This window comes from Elephas maximus, chromosome 9 (genome assembly GCF_024166365.1).
Source record: "Elephas maximus indicus isolate mEleMax1 chromosome 9, mEleMax1 primary haplotype, whole genome shotgun sequence".
Classification (NCBI taxonomy): domain Eukaryota; kingdom Metazoa; phylum Chordata; class Mammalia; order Proboscidea; family Elephantidae; genus Elephas; species Elephas maximus.
Window position 1 is genome coordinate 120,416,601 of NC_064827.1, and position 21,945 is coordinate 120,438,545.

Here is a 21,945-nt window from a genome sequence, read left to right on the forward strand (position 1 = left end):
CAATAGAACGAAAAACTGCCCAGTCCTGCACCATCCTTACAATCATTGTTTGCTTGAGCTCATTGTTGCAGCCACTGTGTCAAACCACATCACTGAGGGTCTTCCTCTTTTCTGCTGACCCTGCACTTTGCCAAGCATGATGTCCTCCTTCAGGGACTGATCCCTCCTGATGACATGTCCAAAGTACGTAAGACGCAATCTTGCCATCCTTGCTTCTAAGGAGCATTCTGGTTGTACTTCTTCCAAGACAGATTTCTTCATTCTTTTGGCAGTCCATGGTATATTCAATATTCTTCACCAACACCACAATTTAAAGGCGTCAATTCTTCTTTTGTCTTCCTTATGCACTGTCCAGCTTTCACACGCATATGATGTGATTTTAAAATACCATGGCTTGGGTCAGGTGCACCTTAGTCTTCAAGATGACATCTTTGCTTTTTAACACTTTAAAGAGGTCCTTTGCAACAGATTTATCCAATGCAATGCGTTGTTTGATTTCTTGACCGCTGCTTCCATGGCTGTTGATTGTGGATCCAAGTAAAATGAAATCCTTGACAACTTCCATCTTTTCTCCATTTACCAAGATGTTGCTCATTGGTCCAGTTGTGAGAATTTTTGTTTTCTTTGTGTTGAGGAAACCCTGGTGACGTAGTTGTTAAGTGCTATGGCTGCTAACCAAGAGGTCAGCAGTTTAAATCTGCCAGGCGCTCCTTGGAAACTCTGTGGGGCAGTTCTACTCTGTCCTGTAGGGTTGCTATGAGTCAGAATCGACTTTATGGCAGTGGATCCGGGTTGTGTTGAGGTGCAATCCATACTGAAGGCTGTGGTCTTTGATCTTCATTAGTAAGTGCTTCAAGTCCTCTTCACTTTCAGCAAGCAAGGTTGTGTCATCTGCATAACGCAGGTTGTTAATGAATCTTCCTCCAATCCTGATGCCCCGTTCTTCTTCATATAGTCCAGCTTCTCAGATTATTTGCTCAGCATACAGATTGAATAGGTATGGTGAAAGGATACAACCCTGATGCACACCTTTCCTGACTTTAAACCAATCAGTATCCCCTTGTTCTGTCTGAACAACTGCCTCTTGATCTACGTAAAGGTTCTTCATGAGCACAATTAAGTGTTCTGGAATTCCCATTCTTCGTAATGTTATCCATAATTTGTTATGATCCACACGGTCGAATGCCTTTGCGTAGTCACTAAAACACAGGTAAACATCCTTCTGGTGTGTTTACTTTCAGCCAGGATCCATCTGACATCAGCAGACAAACAACAGAATGGACTATAAGATATAAAATGATACTTGTGGAGAGTGTACTTCTTAGTTCAAGTAGATACACGAGACTAAACGAGCAGCTCCTGTCCAGAGGCGAGATAAGAAGGCAGAAAGGGATAGAAGATGGTTGAATGGCCATGGGAAACCTGGGGTGGAAAGGAAGAATGTAGAGTCACATTATAGGGATAGCAACTAGGGCCACATAACAATGTGTGTATAAATTTTCATATGAGAAATAACTTGAGCTGTAAACTTTCACCTAAAGCACAATAAAAGTACATATACATTATATAAATATGTGTAATTTTCACTCTTCATATAATTAACACTAATTCTTTAGTTGTAATCTAAGCACGAATAGACAGAATGTGCTTCCCTTTATATATTATGTTATTGTTGTTAACTGCTTTTCAGTTTCCCTGACTCTTGGTTACCCCACACACTATGGAATGAAACAAACCATTGTGTTTCATAGGATTCTTTATCGGCTGATTTTCAGAAGTAGATCAGCAAGCCTGTCTTCCTTGTCTGATTTAGTCTGAAAGCTCCCCTGAAACATATTCAACATCATTATGCACATGCCTCCACTGACAGACAAACGGTGGCTACGTATGAGGTGCATTGGCTGGAAATGAAAGCCAGGTCTCCCAGATGGAACGTGAGAATTCTACCACTGAATCACCAATGCCACCAACTTTTTGAGTAACCCCCAGAATGTTTTCCACAGAGGCAGCACCATTTTAAATTGCTAACATTAATTAATAATAGCTGTCATAGTGGTAGTGAAGTCGTCTCTCATTTTTGTTGTGATTTGTTATTTCCCTAATCACTAATGATTTTGAACATTGTCTTGTGTGCTTATTGGCCATGTTTTATGTCTTCTTTGAAGAAACGTCTATTCAGGTTCTTTGCCCATTTTTTATTGGGTAGTTTATCTTTTTGTTGTTGAGTTGTAGGATTTATTTGTATATTCTAGATATTAAGCCTTTATTTGGTATACGATTCCTAAATATTTTCTCCAATCTGTATGTTTTATCTTCACTTTCTTGATCAATTCTTTGATGCACAAAAGTTCTTAATTTTGATGATGTCCAACTTATCTATTTTGTCTTTTGTTGCTCATGATTTTGATGTCACATCTAAGTATCCGTTGTCAAAAACTAAGTCCTGAAGCACTATCCATACTTTTTTGCCCAAAAAGTTTTATAGTTTTGGTTTATATGTGGTCGTTAATCCATTCTGCATTAATTTTCATACATGTTGTGATGTAGGGGTCCAACTTCATTCTTTTCTAGTTGGAGACCCAGGATTCTCAGCCCCATTTGTTGAAGAGGCTTTTTAAAATACTTTTACACTGAATGAATTTTTCATCTTTGTGGAAAATCATTTTATCATAAATGTGTGCATTTATTCTGAGCTCTCAATTTTATTCCATTCATCTACAACTCTATCCTTATACCAAACCAGACTGTTTGGATCGTTGTAGCTTTTTAGGACATTTTTCAATAGGAATGTGTGTGTTGTCCTACTTTATTCCTCTTTTAAAGATTGCTGAATTGATTTGTGTCTTGCTGCAATTCCATATGAATTTCCAAATTTGCTTTTCCATTTCTCTAAAAATTGTTGTTAGAATTTTGATAGGGATTGCAATGAATCAATAGGTCACTTTGGGTACTGTTGACAACTTAATAATACTGTCTTACAATCCATGAAAACAGAATGTTTTCCCGTTTATTTAAACTAAAAAAACCAGTTGCCATTGAGCTCATTCCGACTCATGATGATCCCATGTGTTTCACAGTAGAACTGTACTTTACAGGACTTTCAATAGTTGGGATCTTTTGGAAGTAGATCTCCAGGTCTCTCTTCCAAGCCATCTTCCATTTATTTAGGTCTTTTTAATTTGTTTCCATAATGTTTTGTAGTTTTCCACGTACGGGTCTTTCACCTCTCTGGTTAAATTTATTCCTAGGTGCTTTTTTCTTTTAGACACTGTTGTAAATCGAAGAGCTTTCTTAATTTTACTTTTTAAATTGTTCATTGCTGCTTTATAGAACTGCAAGTGTTTTTTGTGTGTTGAACTGTATCCTAAAACATTGCTGAATTCATTTATTAGCTCTAGTAATTGTGGATTCTTTGGAATGTTCTGCATAGGATCATATCATTTATGAACAGAGATAGTTTTACTTCTACCTTTCCTGTTTGGATAGCTTTTATTTCTTTTTCTTACCTAACTGCTCTGACTGGAACTTCAAGTACAATATTGAATAACAGTGGTGAACGTGGGCATACTGGTCTGTCCTGTTATTTAAGGGGATCGATTTCAGTCTTTCTCCATGGAATATGACCTTAGTTGTGGGTTTTTCATGAATGTCTTTTAGCACATAGAGGAATTTCCCTTCTATGTCCAGTTTATTGAATGTGTTTATCGTGAAAGGATCTTTAATTTTGTCACATGCCTTTTCTGTGTTGATAGAGATAATAATATGATTCTTTCTCTCTGTTTCATCCATGTGGTGTATTACATTGTTAATTTTCTAACCTTGAACCATTCCTGGAATAAATCCCACATCCTCAAGGGGTATAATTCTTTTAATATGCTATTGGACTTAGTTTATTAGTATTTTGTTAAGGAGTTTTTCATCTAGATTCATAAGGGATATTGGTCTGCGGTCTTCTTTTCTTGTGGTATCTTTACCTGGCTTTGCTTATCAGGGTACTGCTGGCCTTATAAACAGAGTTAGTAAGTGTTCCCTCACAATCATTGCTATGTTTGAGCCCATAGGCTTGAAGTTAAAATGACAACAACAATAAAAATGTATTTATTTCTACCAGCTGGCTTTTCTGGCCTCCAGCTGTCTGAATCTTCAGCTTTAGGCATACTTATAGTTTGGCTAGAAGTCCTCCATGAAGTCTAATGTTTATTCCACCAGTTTTAGGCCTCCCTAGCAGCCTGGAACCCACCCAGCTCCTTACTCCGCCCCCCAGTCTGGATCATGGAGACTGGAGGGCTGTCCCCTTCAGATTAGAGCCCTGCCTGTCTGCCATCCCCCTGCCTGACAGAGGGTCTCTCACCCCCACACTAAGACACTGGCCTCAGACTAGGGCACAGCATTAGCAGAGGGTCTGCCAGATGGGATGCTGGGGGGGCTTGCACAGTTTCCTCTACCTCTACCTCCCCTCCAAGAGAGCTGTGGAAGTTCATGAGGAGTTGGGATCCTTGGGTGCTGTTGAAGTCACCTTGTTTGCTCCAAGTTTACAAACAATGGGAAGTCACTCATTCTTTTTAAAAACTGTGTTTAAGTTCCAGCATATTTCACTTAAGGGGTTTGCCATTTGATACACTTGGGAATTATTTCTGTAAATACCATTATCTTGGGTAATAAGGGGTGGCTTCCACGGCTACTACCAACTGTTTGTTGCTCTGGAATTTTCCTTAGGACTGCACTTTTCTGGAAGGAGTTAAAATGAATCAATTTTCAGAGAAAGAGCTAGCCAAGGCTGGGCCTGGAGGTCGAGCTCCCTCTGCACCCTGCCTGCCTCAAAGCCCTGGGACTGATGCCTGGCCCAGGACAGAACCAGGACCAGGCCCCTTCAGGGATTCTCGCTCTCTTTCTCCTGGTGTTCTGGCTGTCCACCTCTGTGACAAGTGTCACTGGTAGCCTGCACTCCACTTCCGAAGCTGTAGGTGTGTGCAGGGCTCCCCCCCCACCCAAGCCTTTCTCTGCACATGCCAGCCAGCATGCTCTAGCCTAGGTGGTGAGGGGTGACTGGGGTGGTAACTGCCTTAGGTGATAAGTCCAGTGCAGGCCGGAGGCTGGGAGAGGCGAGCAGGACCTGGCTGGACCACTGAAGCCAGCCAAAGTGTGGGGAGTATGGACCAGGGTTTTGGGTGTGCTGGAAAAGGGTGTCCATGTTATAATGCTCCTTCCTTCAGTTAGAGGCTCTAGACCAGCTAGTGCTTGGATGTGGATACCCCAGGGGTCTTGTGAAAATGCGGATTTTTTCTTGGGTTGGGCTTGAGATTCTCTATATCAAACAAGCTCCCAGTTTATGCTGAAAATAACTGTTACAGAAATAGGATATGAATTAAAAGTAGAAAATGCTATTACAGGAATTAATAAAAAGGATAATGCTTAAAGAGGAACAATGGTGTACAGATCATGAGAGAGAGACAGAAAGAGAGAGGAGGAAACATTTACACTGAGACCAAGAAATAAAAGAATAGGAGTCAGCTAGGTGGGGTAGAAGGGAGGAAAGAATCGGGAACAGATGGGGGAGATTGCTCCTTAAAGAAAGTTTAATAATACTGTAATTTATTTGGTTGATTGATTATTATAAATTTGAAAGAGAATGTGGTCAGGAAATCTCCCAGATTTCAGATTTCTGGGAACCTTGGGGACTGGTGGTGGTGTTACCGCCAGAGAGTAAAGGAAAAAAAAAAAAAAAAAAGAACAACTTAAAAACTGAAGGGGAAGAAAGAAATGTTTGTTGCAAAATCAACAGGAAAAATACTGAACACATATTACCACGCTAAAAATGAAAAAATACTTTAGAAAACAAACCACAACAGAAGAGTTTCAACTGCACATAATTAAAAATCAGCGACACACGATAAGGTCATTGATTAGAACTTGAAAAATATCTTCTGTCTGAATAATTCACCCATGTTGATATTAAAGTGTGTGTGTTGTTCTACAAAGGTGAACCTTTATCCTCATTGGTGAACCCTCAACCTAAACCTTGGACCCCTGATGCCATGGAAGAAACCAGGTTCACGTTTTCCAGCCCGGGCAGGCCTGGATGCCTTTCATGCTCTGGGATGAGGAAGCCCCTCCTGTGACAGCATGGCCTGAGGAAGAGGCCTGTGGAGCTGCATGAAGAATGCAAGTGTGTGCTCTGGACGGCTGGAGCGGAATCTGCAGATGCCCTCAGAGTGGAGCATGGCCTTGAGCCTGGGAGGAAGCCCTGTCCAGGGAAAGAGCTGAAGGCCAAGAACCTTTCACTTCTTCCTTACTCAACACTTGTCTCCTTCCAATTCAGGTCCCAGATGTGGTGCAGGGAAAGCTAGTCCAGTGTAGGCAGCTGGGGACCAAGGGCAACCTTCTTGCACATCCATGCAATTAAAAGTAAGGATTTTAACAGCTCTGCGTGGCTGTGAACAAAACATTATTGATCTGCCTCCAACTAACTATTGGCCCTGCTTCCACTGCCATGCTTCTTCCTGAAGTGGCTTCTTGGGCTTAGAGAGCACATTCACTTAGACTTTCTGAAGCTGGAGCCAGGAGATGGTGAGTACTATGGAGAACTGGGGTATTGTTACCATAAGGGGTGATGCTAGGTATGAATTGTTAGAGTACCGTATGCTCTAGGCCCTGAGGTTCCTCAGTGAGGTAAAAAGGTGGGAGATGAGGCTGTAGGACTGAGCCATACAAGACATCCTGAGCCTGCTTCACTGTTGCTGGGCCTTTCCTGTACACATATGTGAATTTTCAAGCCTTGTATTTTTTTATACCTGGGGTCACCTTCCTTACATGAGTCTCAGGGGTGGCATCATGAGGTGTTTACATGCCTGTCCTGGTCCTTGGTTCTCCGTGTTGAATGACAGATTCTCCTGACCAGAGTCTGAAGATAGAGCAGCTTTGGACTCAGAGGAGACCGAGCCCCAGGTTATCCAGGGCCGTCTTTGTCCCCTGCCTGCACAAATTTTCTTGGTCTCCCTCAGGTACTGGAGCATCTTCTGCACAGTTTTAACTGCAGCTACACCTCTCACACTGTGTGATGTGGTAGAACATGGGGAAGAGAGTTAGTAGCGGATGACCCTGACTATTAACAGAGCCCTGGCTGAGGTTTGGTCCTCTCACAGATTCACCAATGAAATGAGGCAGGGGAGAGTGAGTCTAGCTGGATGATGTGTGAGACCTACAGATCCATCCATTTTGGAGCTAAGGTTTTTCTTCGAGGCTTTTCAAGTGTGAGAGAAGCATATATCCCCAGTCTAAGCCTTAGTCTTACCATGCTTCTCTGCCTGTTGTTTGGTGCTGTCAAGCTGGTTCTCACCCATAGCAACCCTGTGTAAAACAGAACAAAAAACTGCTCGGTCCAAGCCATCCTCAGCCTTGAGACTGTTGTAGCCACAGTGTCAATCCATCTCGTTGAGTGTTTTCCTCTTTTCACTGACGCTCTGAGTAACCTGACCCTCTTCCAAGACAGATTTCTTTGTTCTTCTGGCAGTCTGTGGTATATTTGATTTTCTTTGCCAGCTCCATAATTCAAAGATGTCAATTCTTCTTCAGTCTTCCTTAATCATTGTCCACCTATCATGTGCATATGAGGCAATTGAAAACACCATGGCTTGGGTCAGGTGTACTTTAGTCCCCAAAGTGACATCTGTGCTTTCTTTTTTTTAACACTTTAAGGAGATCTTTTGCTGCAAATTTGTCCAATGCAATATGTTATTTGATTCCTTGACTGCTGCTCCCATGGGCATTCATTGTGAATCCAACTAAAACGAAATCCTTGACAACTTCAATCTTTTCTCCATTTTTCATGATGTAGCTTCTTGGTTGTACTGTGAGGGTTTTTGTTTCCTTTAACTTGAGATATAATCCATGCTGAAGGCTGTAGTCTTTGATCTTCATCAGTAAGTACTTCAAGTCCTTTTCACTTTCAGCAAGCAAGGTTGTATGATCAGCATACCACAGGTTGTTAATGAGCCTTCCTCCAATCCTGATGCCATATTCTTCTTCATGTAGTCCGGCTTCTCAGATTATTTGCTCAGGATTCAGGTTGAATAAGTATGGTGAAAGGATACAATCCTGATGCACACCTCTCCTGATTTTAAAGCAGGCACTATCCCCTTGTTCTGTTTGAATGAGCGCCTCTTGGTCTTTATACAGTTTCTGCGTGAACACTATTAAGTGTTCTGGAACTCCCATTATTCACAATGTTATCTATAAATTGTTATGATCCACACAGTCCAATGCCTTTGCATAGTGAATAAAACACAGGTAACTATCTTTCTGTATTCTCTGCTTTCAGCCATGATCCATCTGACATCAGTAATGATACTCCTGATCCAGGTCCTCTTCTAAATTTGGCTTCAATTTCTGCTGGTTCCCTATTGATGTACTGCTGCACCCACTTTTGAAGTATCTGCAGCAAAACTTTACTTGTGTGTGATATTACTGATATTGTTCAGTAATTTTTGCATTCTGTCGTCTAACCTTTCTTGGGAATTGGCACATATATGGATCTTTTCCAGTCATTTGACCAGGTAGCTCTCTTCCAAATTTCTTTGCATAGACGAATGAATGCTTCCAGCGTTACATCCATTTGTTCAAACATCTCAGTTGGCATATTGTCAATTCCTGGTGCCTTGTTTTTCAGCAATGCCTCCAGTGCATTTTGGACTTATTCCTTCTATACCGTCAGTTCTGATCTTATGCTACCTTCTGAAACGGTTGAACCCCATCCAGTCTTTTTGGTACAGTGACTCTGTATTCTTTCTATAATCTTTTGGTGCTTCCTGCATTGTTAAATATTTTGCTTATTGCAAACCTCAGTGTTGCAACTCAGTGCTTGAATTTTTTTTCCATTCTTTCAGTTTGAGAAATGCCAAGCATTTTTTCCCTTTTGGGTTTCTAACTCCAAGTCTTTGCAGATTTTACTTTCATACTTTTATATTACTTTTATATTTTACTTTGTCTTCTCGAGCCACCCTTTGAAGTTTTCCGTTCAGCACCTTTACTTCATTATTTCTTCCATTCGCTTTAGATGCTCTACGTTCAAGAGCAAGTTTCAGAGTCTCTTCTGACATTCATTTTGGTCTTTTCTTTCTTTCCTGTCTTTTTAAGGACTTTTTCTTTCTGCATGTATGATATCTTTGATATCATCCCACAACTGATGTGGTCATAGATCATTAGGGTTTAACGCAGCAAATCTATTCTTGAGATGATCTCTAAATTCTGGTGGTATATACTTGTGATGGTTAAGGGTGTCAACTTCTCTGGGCCATGATTCTCAGTGGTTTGGCAGTTGTGATGTAGTTTGGCAGCTATGTAATGATGTAATAACCTCCATACTGAGATCTGATATAAGGTAATCACATCCATGTTGAGATACGTTTTGAGCAGCCATTCAGTTGAAAGGGAGTTTCCCTGAGGGGTACAAGATGTGTCCAGTATAGGTGGACTTCCTGACAAAGCTCTCTTGTTTTTGCTTACTCTGGATCCTGTTAATCTGACCTCCGGTTCTTGGGACTTGAGATAGCAGCTTACGCACCGATCTTGGGAGTCATCAGCCTCCATAACCTGTGATCCAGTGGCCTGCCGTCTTGCCTGCTGATCTTGATATTCATCGGCCTCCCGAGCCTGTGAGTCAGAGACACACTGTCTGACATACCAGTATTGGGTTCGTTGCCTCCTGCCACTATGTGAGTCCAAGCTCACCCATGAACTTGGGAGTTTTCAGCCTCTACAATCCTGTGAGCCATTTCCTTGATATAAGTCTCTTTATATTCATACTCTTCACTGTTTTTTCTTCTCTAGAGAACCCATCCTAAGACATTTGGTACTGAGAGTGGTTCTAGAGAAACAAAATTGTAAGGATGAGTTTTTACTGTTGGGTGTCAAGTCTAGTTAGTCTTAAAGATGTTGATAATTCTGCTTCTAGTAGTAAGAAGGAGACTACTTATCCATCGTGTGAGGTGGCAATAGAAATATGCAAAATAACACCATCAATAGATCAGGTATTGGTGAGAGGCAAGGCTCTGGGTGATTGCATGTTTGATACCTTTCTACAAATTGTCATAACGAGAGGTATAAGAAAGCTGATTGGTTGGTTCTATTTTCACTAGACAAAGTGGTGAAAGAAAGAGATGAGATCAGGGCTTCAGAGTTATAATTCAAGGGCCACATAAATGATCTCAAATTTTCCCTGTGAGCCTTGAAAGAAAGCCTTGTTTTTTATAGTAATACAGCTGATATTGCTGAATATGAAACCCAGAGTCTTACAGTAAAAGTGACTGAATTACAATGCCAATTGAATTCCCAACCTCACATGGTGTCTGAAGATAAAGTGAGGGCATTGACTGAAAAGGAATGGGATCCTGAAACTTTGGATGGAGACATATAGGCAGATAATCAGGAAGCTGGGGACACTGAGCCCCTAAATTCGGTTGAATCAGTCCTGCCAACAGAACCAGCCCTTTCACACCCATCTGAAGAGAGTACTCCATCTTTTTCTGCTAAACCACCCTCCTCAGAAAAAGCATTAGCCCCTTCATTTCCATCTAATGAGATTAACCCAGCAGTGCCTGAAGGGCCTTTGTCTCAGTCATTCCCTGGAGAGACATTTGAATCATTGCCTGAGGCATCGCCTGATGCAGATGCCTTACAAGGGATTTCTGAATGTTTGCAGAATATATCCCCACCACCAATTTTGGCTTTTGGACATGTAACTAGACTTAAGTGCCAGTGAGCCTTAAAAGGTGAAGTACAAAACATGACTCAGGAGATGGTACACTATATTCCAAAAGAACTGTTTAACTTTTCTAATATGTACAAACAGAAACCTGTGGAAAACGTATGGGAATGGCTATTAAGGGTATGGGATAATGGTGCAAGGAACATAAAGTTGGATCAATCTGAATTTATCAATACAGGTCCACTAAGTACAGATCCTTCATTCTGTGCTTCAGCTCAAGAAGTTAGGAAAGGACCTAATAGTTTATTTGGTCAGTTTATTGAAGCACGGATTACACAGTAGCCCATGCTAAATCAAGTTGAAGTGGCAGACCTGCCTTAGTATGGTGCAGAAGAATGAATCCACAGGCTTAGGCAAATTGGTGTGTTAGAGTGGGTTTATCAGGTTAGACCCACAGACCCACACAAGGAGTGTCCAGAAGACATAGCTTTTACCGCAACAGTGAGGAACAGATTGTGAAGGGAGCCCCAACATTCTTGAAGACTGCTGTGATTGCTATTTTATGTAACTCAGATTTGACAGTGGGAACTGCTGTAACTGAATTAAGACACCTAACTACAGTGAGGCTGATTGGACCCTGTGGTGGTAGGGGCCAAGTGGAAACACTCAATCAACAAAGACAAATTAGTGTAGTTTCAGTAATGGACAGTGGAGTCAAAGCATTAATCAGAATGGTCTGACTTAATGTGGATTTATGGTGTTGACTACTTGGTTATGGTATCCCTAGTAGTGAAATACTTTAGAAATCTACTACATATTTACTTGATCTGTACAAGCCGAAGAATTCTAGTTCAAGTGAACTGGTAGTCCTACTCAAATCTCTAAATAGAGAGTCACAGGCACTCAATCAAATCCAAGACTTGCCAGTTTAGAGACCCACAACCCCTTGAATGAAGGGGTGGACAGGTTCCCTTGAGGAAGGACTGGAATGCATTGACCAAAATTTGTAGCATTAACCTTTCTCCCAGCTTTCTCCAAAGGGATCTACGACCTCTCATGATAGTGACTGTTCATTGGAAAAAAGGAAATAATCAGACTTTTCAGGGATTACTAGATACTGCCTCTCAACTGACACTAATTCCAGAAACCTGAAAATGTCACTGTGGCCCACAAGACAGAGTGGGGGTGTAGGGAGATTAGGTTATTAATAAAGTTTTAATTAGCTCAGGTTCTGCTCCCATTGGGCCCTCAAACTGATCCTGTAGTGATTTCCCCAGATTTGGAATGCATAGTTGGAATAGATGTACGCAGCAACTGGAATAACCTCCACATTAGATTCCTGACAAGTGGAGTAAGGGCTATTATGGAAGGAAAAGTCAAGTGGAAGCCATTAGAACTGCTTCTACCTAGGAAAATAGTAAAGGAAAAACAACATTGCATTTGTGGAGGGATTGCAGAGATTAATGTCACCATCAAGGACTTGAAGGATTCAAGGGTGGTGATTCCCATCAAAACTGAACCAAGAGGTGATTCTAATTGCAGCTGCTGTACCAGATGTGGTTGCATTGCTTGAGCATATTGATACATCTCCTGGTACCTGCTATGCAGCTATTGATCGGCCTAATGCCTTTTTCTCCATACTGTTTTGAAGGACCACCAGAAGCAGTTTGCCTTCAGCTTGCAAGGCCAGCAGTGCACCTTCACAGTCCTGCCCCAGAGCTCTAGCAACTCTCCAGCCCTATGTTATAATTTAGTCAGCAGGAACCTTGATCACCTTTCCCTTACACAAGACATCACGCTTGTCCATTACATTGAGGACAATGTGGTGATTTGACCCAGTGATGAAGAAGTATCAATGACTCTGGACTTATTGGTAAAACATTTGGATGCTAAAGGATGGGAAATTTGATAAAAAAATCTGGTGCCTTCCACCTCAGTGAAATTTCTAAGGGTCCAGTGGTGTGGAGCATGTTGAGATAGTCCTTCTAAAGTGAAGGATAAGTTATTCCATCTTCCCCCTGCCACAATTAGAAAGGAGGCACAATGCCTGGTGGACCTCATTGGCATTTGGAGGCAACATATCCCTCATTTGGGTATGATAATCTGGTCTGTTTATCAAGTGACTTGAAAAGCTACTAGTTTTGAGTTGGACCCATGCTAAGAGAAAGTTCTGCAAGAGTTTCAGGCTGCTGTGCAAGACCCTGCCACTTGGGACATATGAGCCAGTTGATCCAATGGTGCTTCAAGTGTCAGTGGCAGATGCAGATGGTGTTTGGAGTCTTTGGCAGGTCTCTATTGGTGAATCAAAGCACAGACCCTTAGAATTTTGGAGTAAAGCCCTGCCATCCTCTGTAGATAACTACTCTCCTTTTGAGAAACAGCTTTTGGCTTGTTACTGGGCCACAGTACAGACTGAACCTTAATCATGGGCCACCAAGTCACCATGTGGTCTGAGCTGCCCATCATGATCAGGGTGTTGTCTGACCCACAGAATCTTAAGGTCAGACGTGCACAGCAGCTCTCCATTAAATGGAAGTGGTATATACAAGATCAGGCCCTAGCAGAACATGAAGACCAAGCAATTTGCACAAGGAAGTGGCCCAAATGCCCATGGTCTCCACTATTATCACATTTTCTGCCCTCTCCCAGTCTGCATCTGTGGCCTCATGAGGAGTTCTTTATGATCAGTTGACTGAGGAAGAGAAAACTCATGTCAGTTTAAAGGTGGTTCTGTGTAATATGTGGGCACTACCTAAAAGTGGAGAGCAGCACCCTGGTGTTGTAGTGGTTAAGAGCCATGGCTGCTAACCAAAAGGTCAGCATTTTGAATCCACCAGGCATTCCTTGGAAGCTCTATGGGGCGGTTCTACTGTGACCTATAGGGTTGCTATGAGTTGGAATCAAATTGATGGCAATGGGTTATCGCCAGGAAAGAAGAGTCGTGGTCCCTGTGCTGAGAAGTTCCTAGACCAGGGGAAGATTGATGACAAGGACCTTCCCTCCGAGCGGACAGAGAGAGAAAGCCTTTCCCTAGAGCTGACACCCTGAATTTGGACTTCTAGCCTCCTAAAGAGTGACGGAGTAAATTTCTCTGTGTTAAAGCCATCCACTTGTGGTATTTCTTTTATAGCTGTACTAGATAACTAAGACAGTATTAAAAGTTATACTTTGGCTGTCATGGACTTGTTTTAGTTTTCTTCAGCTTCAAGTTGAACCTACTTAGGAGCAACCACAGTTGTCCCCTGGCCTTGTTCTGACTGATGATATTGAGCTTTTTCATCGTCTCTTTCTACATATGTAGTTGATTTGATTCCTGTATATTCCATGCGGCAACGTCCACGTTTATTGTCGTCATTTATGTTGTTGAAAAAAGACATTTGTAATGAATAAGTCATTGGTCTTGCAAAATTTTATCATGCATTGTTTCTATCACCAAGGCCATATTTTCCTTCTGTATTTCAACTTTCACATTCCAATCAGCAGTAAATATCAATGCCTCTTTAGTGCACGTTTGATCAATTTCAGACTGCTGAAGTTGGTAAAAATTTTCAGCTTTTTCATCTTTGAAATTAGTGGTTGTTGGTTAAATTTGAACAATAATTGTATTAACTGGTCTTCCTTGTGGACATATGGATATTATCCTACCACTGATAGCATTGTACTTCAGGATAGATCTTGAGTTATTCTTTTTCACAAATGCGACGCCATTCTTCAATTTATCATTCCTAGCATAGTAGATCATATGCTTGTCAAATTCAGAGTGGCCAGTACCAGGCCATTTCAGCTCAGTACTGAAAACAAAGAGGACTTGAAGAACTTACTGGTCAAGGTCAAAGACCACAGCCTTCAGTATGGATTACATCTCAACAACTGGACCAATAAGCAACATCACAATAAACGAAGAAAGACTGAAGTTATCAAAGATTTCATTTTACTTGGATCTGCAATTCAACACCCATGGAAGCAGTAGTCAAAAATCAAATGACACATTGCATTGGGAAAATCTGCTGCAAAAGACTTCTTTAAAGTGTTAAAAAGCAGAGATGTTACTTTGAAGATTAAGGTGTGCCTGGCCCCAGCCGCGGTGTTTTCAGTCACCTCATATGCATGTGAAAAGCTAGTCAATGAATAAGGAGGACCGAAGAAGAATTGATGCCTTTGAATTATGGTGTTGGCTAAGAATATTGAATATACCATGGACTGCCAAAAGAACGAACAAGTCTGTCTTGGAAAAATTACAGCCACAATGCTCCTTAGAAGCAAGTATGTTGAGACTATGTCTCACATACTTTGGACATGTTATACGGAGGGATCAATCAGTCCCTGAAGAAAGACATCATGCTTGGTAGAGGGTCAGTGAAAAAGAGGAAGACCCTTGGTAAGATGGATTGGCACAGCAGCTGTAACAATGGACTCAAGCATAATGATTGTGAGGATGGCATAAGGCCAGGCAGTGTTTTGTTCTTTGTACATAGGGTCGCTATGTATCAGAGCTGACTTGAGGTCAACTAATGAAAACAACAATGCCTAGGATATTGATCTTTATGTGTTCCATTTCATTTGTTTTTCTAAATTTTATTTTGTTGTTATTGTTGAGTATAGACCCAGCAAAACATACACCAATTCAGCAGTTTCCACATATACAATTCAGTGACATTGATTACATTCTTTACTTGTACAACTATTCTCACCCTTTTCTCTGAGTTATTCTTGCCTAAATAACATAAACTCAGAGCCTCCTAAGCTTCCTTTCTAATCTTTTGAGTAGCTATCGTCACTTTGATCCTACATAGATTCTTAAAAAAAGCAAAATGCTCAAGGAAGGTGTATTTTATGAGTTAAGCTAAACTATTGTTCAATTTTATGATTCCTTTAGGGGACATTTTTGGTTTAAATTTTAAAGATTATCTCAGGACAATTGTTTAAGTGGTTCATCAACCCTCTGTGACTCCAGAAAAGTCTAAAGTCTTGAGAATTTGAAATTTTGTTCTGCTTCTACTGAGATTTTTTTGATTTAGTTAATATAAACTTTTCAAACAGAAGTATACCTATATTAACTGATGTTAAGGTAAAAATTCAGAAGTAAAACATATTACTTCTCTACTTTGTTACACAAAAGGTAGCTTGGAGTTTACACTTGATTTATAATTAACTAATTTTCTTGGAGATTTTATAACAATATTTAGAGACCTTAAACAGAAATTCTTACAGAACTGTATAATACTCCTTACAGTGGATCTTCGTTGTTTGACCATATTGCAACGGTTGAGCACTTTGATTGTGTCCACTACTTTTCTCGTAACAAAACTTGCTTGCTGTAGTGAATATAAATGTGAATTTCTAAGATCCTGACATCAAAAGTTTAGACTTAGCAACCAAGGTGCCCATCAATGGATGAATGGATAAATTATGGTTTGTTCACGCAATGGAATACTACACATCATAAAGAACAGTGAGGAATTTGTGAAACATTTCATAACATGGAGGAACCTGGAAGGCATTATGCTGAGTGAAATTAGTCAGTTGCAAAAGGACAAATATTATATAAGACCACTATTATAAGAACTTGAGAAATAGCAAACTGAGAAGAAAATATTCTTTTGTGGTTACGAGAGGAGGGACGCTGGGAGGGTGGGAGAGGGGTATTCACTAATTAGTTCGTAGGTAAGCACTATTTTAGGTGAAGGGAAAGACAACACACCATACAGGGGAGGTCAGCACAACTGGACTAAACCAAAAGCAAAGAAGTTTCCTGAATAAACTGAATGCTTTGAAGGCCAGTGTAGCAGGGGCAGGGGTTTCGTGACCATGATTTCAGGGGACATCTAAGTCAATTGACATAATAAAATCTATTAAGAAAACATTCTGCATCCCACTTGAAGAATGGCGTCTGGGGTCTTAAACGCTAGCAAGCAGCCATCTAAGATGCATCAATTAGTCTCAACCCACCTGGATCAAAGGAGAATGAAGAACACCAAGGACACAAGGCGATTACGAGCCCAAGAGACAGAAAGGGGCACATAAACCAGAGACTACATCAGCCTGAGACCAGAAGAACTAGATGGTGCTCGGATACAACTGATGACTGCCCTGACAGGGAACACAACAGAGAACCTCTGAGGGAGCAGGAGAGCAGTGGGATGCAGACCCCAAATTCTCATAAGACCAGACTTAATGGTCTGACTGAGACTGGAAGGACCCCGGTGGTCATGGCCCCCAGACCTTCTGTTGGCCCAGGACAGGAAGTGTTCCCGAAGCCAACTCTTCAGACATGGATTGGACAGGACAGTGGGTTGGAGAGGGATGCTGGTGAGCAGTGAGCTTCTTGGATCAGGTGTACACTTGAGACTATGTTCGCATCTCCTGGCTGGAGGGGAGTTGAGAGGGTGGGAGGTGGTTAGAACCTGGCAAAATGGACACGAAAACAGAGAGTAGAGGGAGAGAGCGGGCTGTCTTATTGGGGGGAGAGTAATTGGGAGTATGTAGCAAGGTGTATATAAGTTTTTATGTGAGAGACTGACTTGATTTGTAAACTTTCACTTAAAGGACAATAAAAGTTATATTAAAAAAAGTTTAGACTTATAAGCCCTTCTGAACTAAGACAAGTCAAAATGAATAGGTTTTCACATTACTTTGTTATTTAATTACGTGAAACATTACATTTTTCATGTTTTAAACAATCGCTTTTAAGTTTTTATTGTCAGTTCTATCATAAACAAGGAGTGCATTTGCTGTTCATGTATAGTTTAAATAACAAGAATCTAAATTAATGGTAATAAATAGCCCTTGTCAGTGTTTATCATCAGCCTTGGTGGTGCAGTGGTTAAGCACTCAGCTGCTATCGAAATGGTAGGAAGTTCGAACTCACCAGCCACTCAGCAGGAGAAAGATGTGGCAGTGTGCTTCCATAAAGAATGTTGTTGTTGTTGTTGTTGTTGTTGTTAGGTGCCATCGAGTCAGTTCAGACTTCTAGTGACCCTACGCACAACAGAATGAAACACTGCCCGGTCCTGCGCCATCCTTACAGTTGTAGTTCTGCTTGAGCCTGTTGTTGCAACCACCGTGTCAATCCACCTCGTTGAGGGTCTTCCTCTTTTCCTCTGACTCTGTATTTTGCCAAGCATGATGTCCTTCTCCAGGGACCAATCCCTCCTGGCAACATGTCCAAAATATGTAAGACGCAGTCTTGCCATCCTTGCTTCTAAGAAGCATTCTGGTTGTACTTCCTCCAAGACAGATTTGTTCATTCTTTTGGCAGTCCACTGTATATTCCATAAGCTTCACCAACACCACAATTCAAAGGCGTCAATTCTTCTTTGGTCTTCCTTATTTTCTGTCCAGCTTTCACATGCATATGATGCTATTGAAAATACCATGGTTTGGGTTAGGCACACCTTAGCCTTCAAGGTGACATCTTTGCTTTTCAACACTTTAAAGAGGTCCTTTGCAGCAGATTTACCCAATGCAATGCATCTTTCGATTTCTTGACTGCTGCTTGCATGGGTGTTGATTGTGGATCCAAGTAAAATGAAACCCTTGACAACTTCAATCTTTTCTCTGTTTATTTTGATGTGGCTTATTGGTCCAGTTGTGAGGATTTTTGTTCTCTTTATGTTGAGCTGTAATCCATACTGAAGGCTGTGGTCTTTGATCTTCATTAGTAAGTGCTTCAAGTCCTTTTCACTTTCAGCAAGCCAGGTTGTGTCATCTGCATAACACAGGTTGTTAATGAGTCTTCCTTCAATCCTGATGCCCTGTTCTTCTTCATATAGTCCAGCTTCTTGGATTATTTGCTCATCATACAGATTGAATATGCGTGGTGAAATGATACAACCCTGACACACACCTTTCCTGACTTTAAACCACGCAGTATCTCTTTGTTTTGTCCCAACAACTGCCTCTTGATCTATGTATAGGTTCCTCATGAGCACAACTAAGTGTTCTGCAATTCTCATTCTTTGCAATGTTATCCATAATTTGTTATGATCCACAGAGTCGAATGCCTTTTTGTAGTCACTAAAACACAGGTAAACATCCTTTTGGTATTCTCTGCTTTCAGCCAGGATCCATCTGACATAAGTAATGATATCCCTGGTTCCATGTCCACTTCTGAATCTGGCCTGAATATCTGGCAGTTCCCTGTTGATATACTGCTGAAGCTGCTTTTGAATGATCTTCAGCAAAATTTCGCTTGTATGTCATATTAATGATATTGTTGTAAAATTTCCGCATTCGGTTGGATCAACTTTCTTGAGAATAGGCATAAATATGGATCTCTTCCAGTAAGTTGGTGTTGGCCTGAAAGCTGTATTCCAAATTTCTTGGCATAGATGAGTGAGCACTTCTATATGCTGCATCCGTTTGTTGAAACATCTCCATTGATAATTCTATAGATTTCTGGAGCCTTGTTTTTTGCCAATGCCTTCAGTGCAGCTTGGACTGCTTCTTTCATTACCATTGGTTCCTGATCATATGTACCTCTTGAAATGGTTGAACATCAACTAATTCTTTTTGGTATAATGAATTTGTGTATTCCTTCCACCTTCTTTTGATGCTTCCTACATCTCTTGGTATTTTCCCCATAGAATCTTTCACTATTGCAACTTGAGCCTTGAGTTTTTTCTTCAGTTCTTTAAGCTTGAGAAACACTGAGGGTGTTCTTTCCTTTTTGGTTTTCTATCTCCAGCTCATTGCACATGTGATTGTAATACTTTGTCTTCTTGAACTGCCCTATGAAATCTTCTGTTCAGTCCTTCTGCTTCATCATTTCTTCCTTTTGCTTGAGCCACTTGATGTTCGAAAGCAAGCTTCAGAGTCTCCTGTGACATCCATCCTAGTCTTTACTTTCTTTCCTGCCTTTACAATGACCTCTTGCTTTCTTCATGTGTGGCATTCTTAATGTCATTCCACAACTTGTCTGGTCTTTGGTCATTAGTGTTCAACACATCAAATCTATTTTTGAGATGGTTTCTAAATTCAGGTGGAATATACTCAAGGTCATATATTGGCTCTAGGGGACTTGCTCTGATTTTTTTCAGTTTCAGCTTGAACTTACATATGAGCAGCTGATGGTGTGTTCCACAGTCAGCCCCTGGCCTTGTTGTGACTGATTATATTGAGTTTTGCCTCATCTCTTTCCACAGATGAGGTCAATTTGATTCCTGTGTGTTCCGTCTGGTGAGGTCCATGTGTATAGTCGCCATTTATGTTGGTGAAAAAAGGTATTTGCAATGAAGAAGTCATTGGTCTTGCAAAATTCTATCATTCGACCTCTGGCATTGTTTCTATCACTAAGGCCATATTTTCCAACTACCGATCCTTCTTTGTTTCCAAATTTCACTTTTCAACTGCTAGTAATTATCAATGCATCCTGATTGCATGTTTGATCAATTTCAAACTGTAGCAGCTGATAAAAATCTTCAATTTCTTCATTTTTGGCCTTAGTGGTTAGTCCGTAAATTTGAATAATAGTCATATTAACTGGTATTCCTTGTAGGTGTATAGATATTATCCTATCACTGACAGTGTTGTACTTCAGGGTAGATCTTGAAATGTTCTTTTTGATGATGAATGCAACACCATTCCTCTTCAAGTTGTCATTCCCAGCATAGTAGACTATATGATTGTCCGATTCAAAATGGCCAATACCAGCCCACTTCAGCTCACTAATGCCTAGGATATCAGTATTTATGCTTTCCATTTCATTTTTGATGATTTCCAATTTTCCTAGATTCATACTTTGTACATTCCAGGTTCCAATTTTTAATGGACTTGTGCAGCTATTTCTTCTCATTTTGAGTCATACTACATCAGCAAATGAAGGTCCCAAAAGCTTTACTCCATTCGCGTCCTTATGAGAACTTGCAGTGGAAAGAGGCCTTATGAATGTAAGGAACGTGGCAAAGCCTTTCATCAGTTCTCACACCTCATTGAACATTTGAAAAGTCACAGTGGAGAGAGGCCTTATGACTGTAAGGAATGTGGCAAAGCCTTTAGACACTCCTCAGGTCTCACTGCACGTAGAAGAACTCACAGTGGAGAGAGGTCTTGTGAATGTAAGGAATGTGGCAAAGCCTTTAATCAGTCATCAGCCCTAACTACACATATAAGAAGTCACAGTGGAGAGAGGCCTTATGAATGTAAGGAATGTGGGAAAGCCTTTGCTTAGTCATCAGACCTCACTACACATATGAGAACTCACACTGGCGAGAGGCCTTTTGAATTTCAGGAATATGGGAAAGCCTTTCATCATTTTTCAAGCCTCACTACAGATATGAAAACTCACAATAGAGAAGATTTATGAATGCAAGGAATATGGCAAAGCCTTTAGTTGGCCATCAGACCTCACTGCATATATGAGAACTCACAGTAGAAGCTGATGTGTTCACAGACTTTGGCTGATCCAGAATTATGTCGATCAGAAATTAACTACATAACACTGAGTAAAAGAGTACTATGGGTTTTATGTGGGAATACTGCTGATGTTTTAAGATCCTACTTTCTGGGTATAGGAAACCATTTTCCTTTCTTCTAAATTATTTAACTAATGGGTTTAGACATTGTAACTCTTGAATTAGCAGTTCTTCTCTTATAAAAACAGTTTTCTGACACTTCTGTTTTTGAGAAACTGACCTATGACTGTTCATAGATAATCCAAGGACGGGCAGCTTGCCCTTGAGAAGAATGCTTAGGATGTTTTAAATAGATAAACTGAAGACCTCCAACAGGAGAGGTCCATCCTATATTATCTTGTTAATCATGTATTTGCTAATGAAAATCTTGTTGTCACATGTGAGTTTTTCTATACGTTTTTCCTCTAGACAAACTTTGTGTGCTCCTTATGGATATATGTTTTTACATGGTGGATCCAACTACACTAGTTTAAATGATATCTTTCCAACTGACAATGAGTTTACATGGGCAGTCCCTTGTTTAGATTCCCGGTGAATGCATGGGCAACACATTTTGAGAATTTTAAGGCTACCTTTAGATATTCATAATAATGATGCTAGTAAATATTGAAAAGGTAATGTTATATTGTTACATATTATAAAACCAGAGTAAAAAAGAAACTCATTGGTTCATTACTCAGGGTGGGGTTGGTAACTTTCATTCCTATTGTGGTAGAGTTAAATTGGGAAAAAAAACTCTTTAAGAAATTTACCAATTATTATGCAAAAAATAACAGACGAAGTTGTTAATGAGATAAAAACACAAAAGGTGCCATGAGGTAACAAAATAGC

The 21,945-nt window shown here is 40.6% G+C and overlaps 1 protein-coding gene across 3 annotated transcripts in view; it reads left to right on the top strand.

The window, feature by feature from the left end:
* The first annotated feature begins 6,530 nt into the window (after positions 1 to 6,530).
* The window catches only part of LOC126082770 (zinc finger protein 699-like), a 199,083-nt gene continuing 183,668 nt past the window's right edge, over positions 6,531 to 21,945 (top strand). For 2 of the 3 annotated variants that reach the window (XM_049895718.1, XM_049895720.1), the window contains exon 1: positions 6,542 to 6,567. Coding sequence is in view for 2 of the 3 variants with exons in the window: in XM_049895720.1 (XP_049751677.1) it covers positions 6,565 to 6,567 (3 nt within the window). In the remaining variant the exon portion in view is untranslated. Of the gene's footprint in view, positions 6,568 to 21,945 lie in introns of all 3 variants that reach the window. The other variant, XM_049895723.1, reaches the window with a different exon arrangement.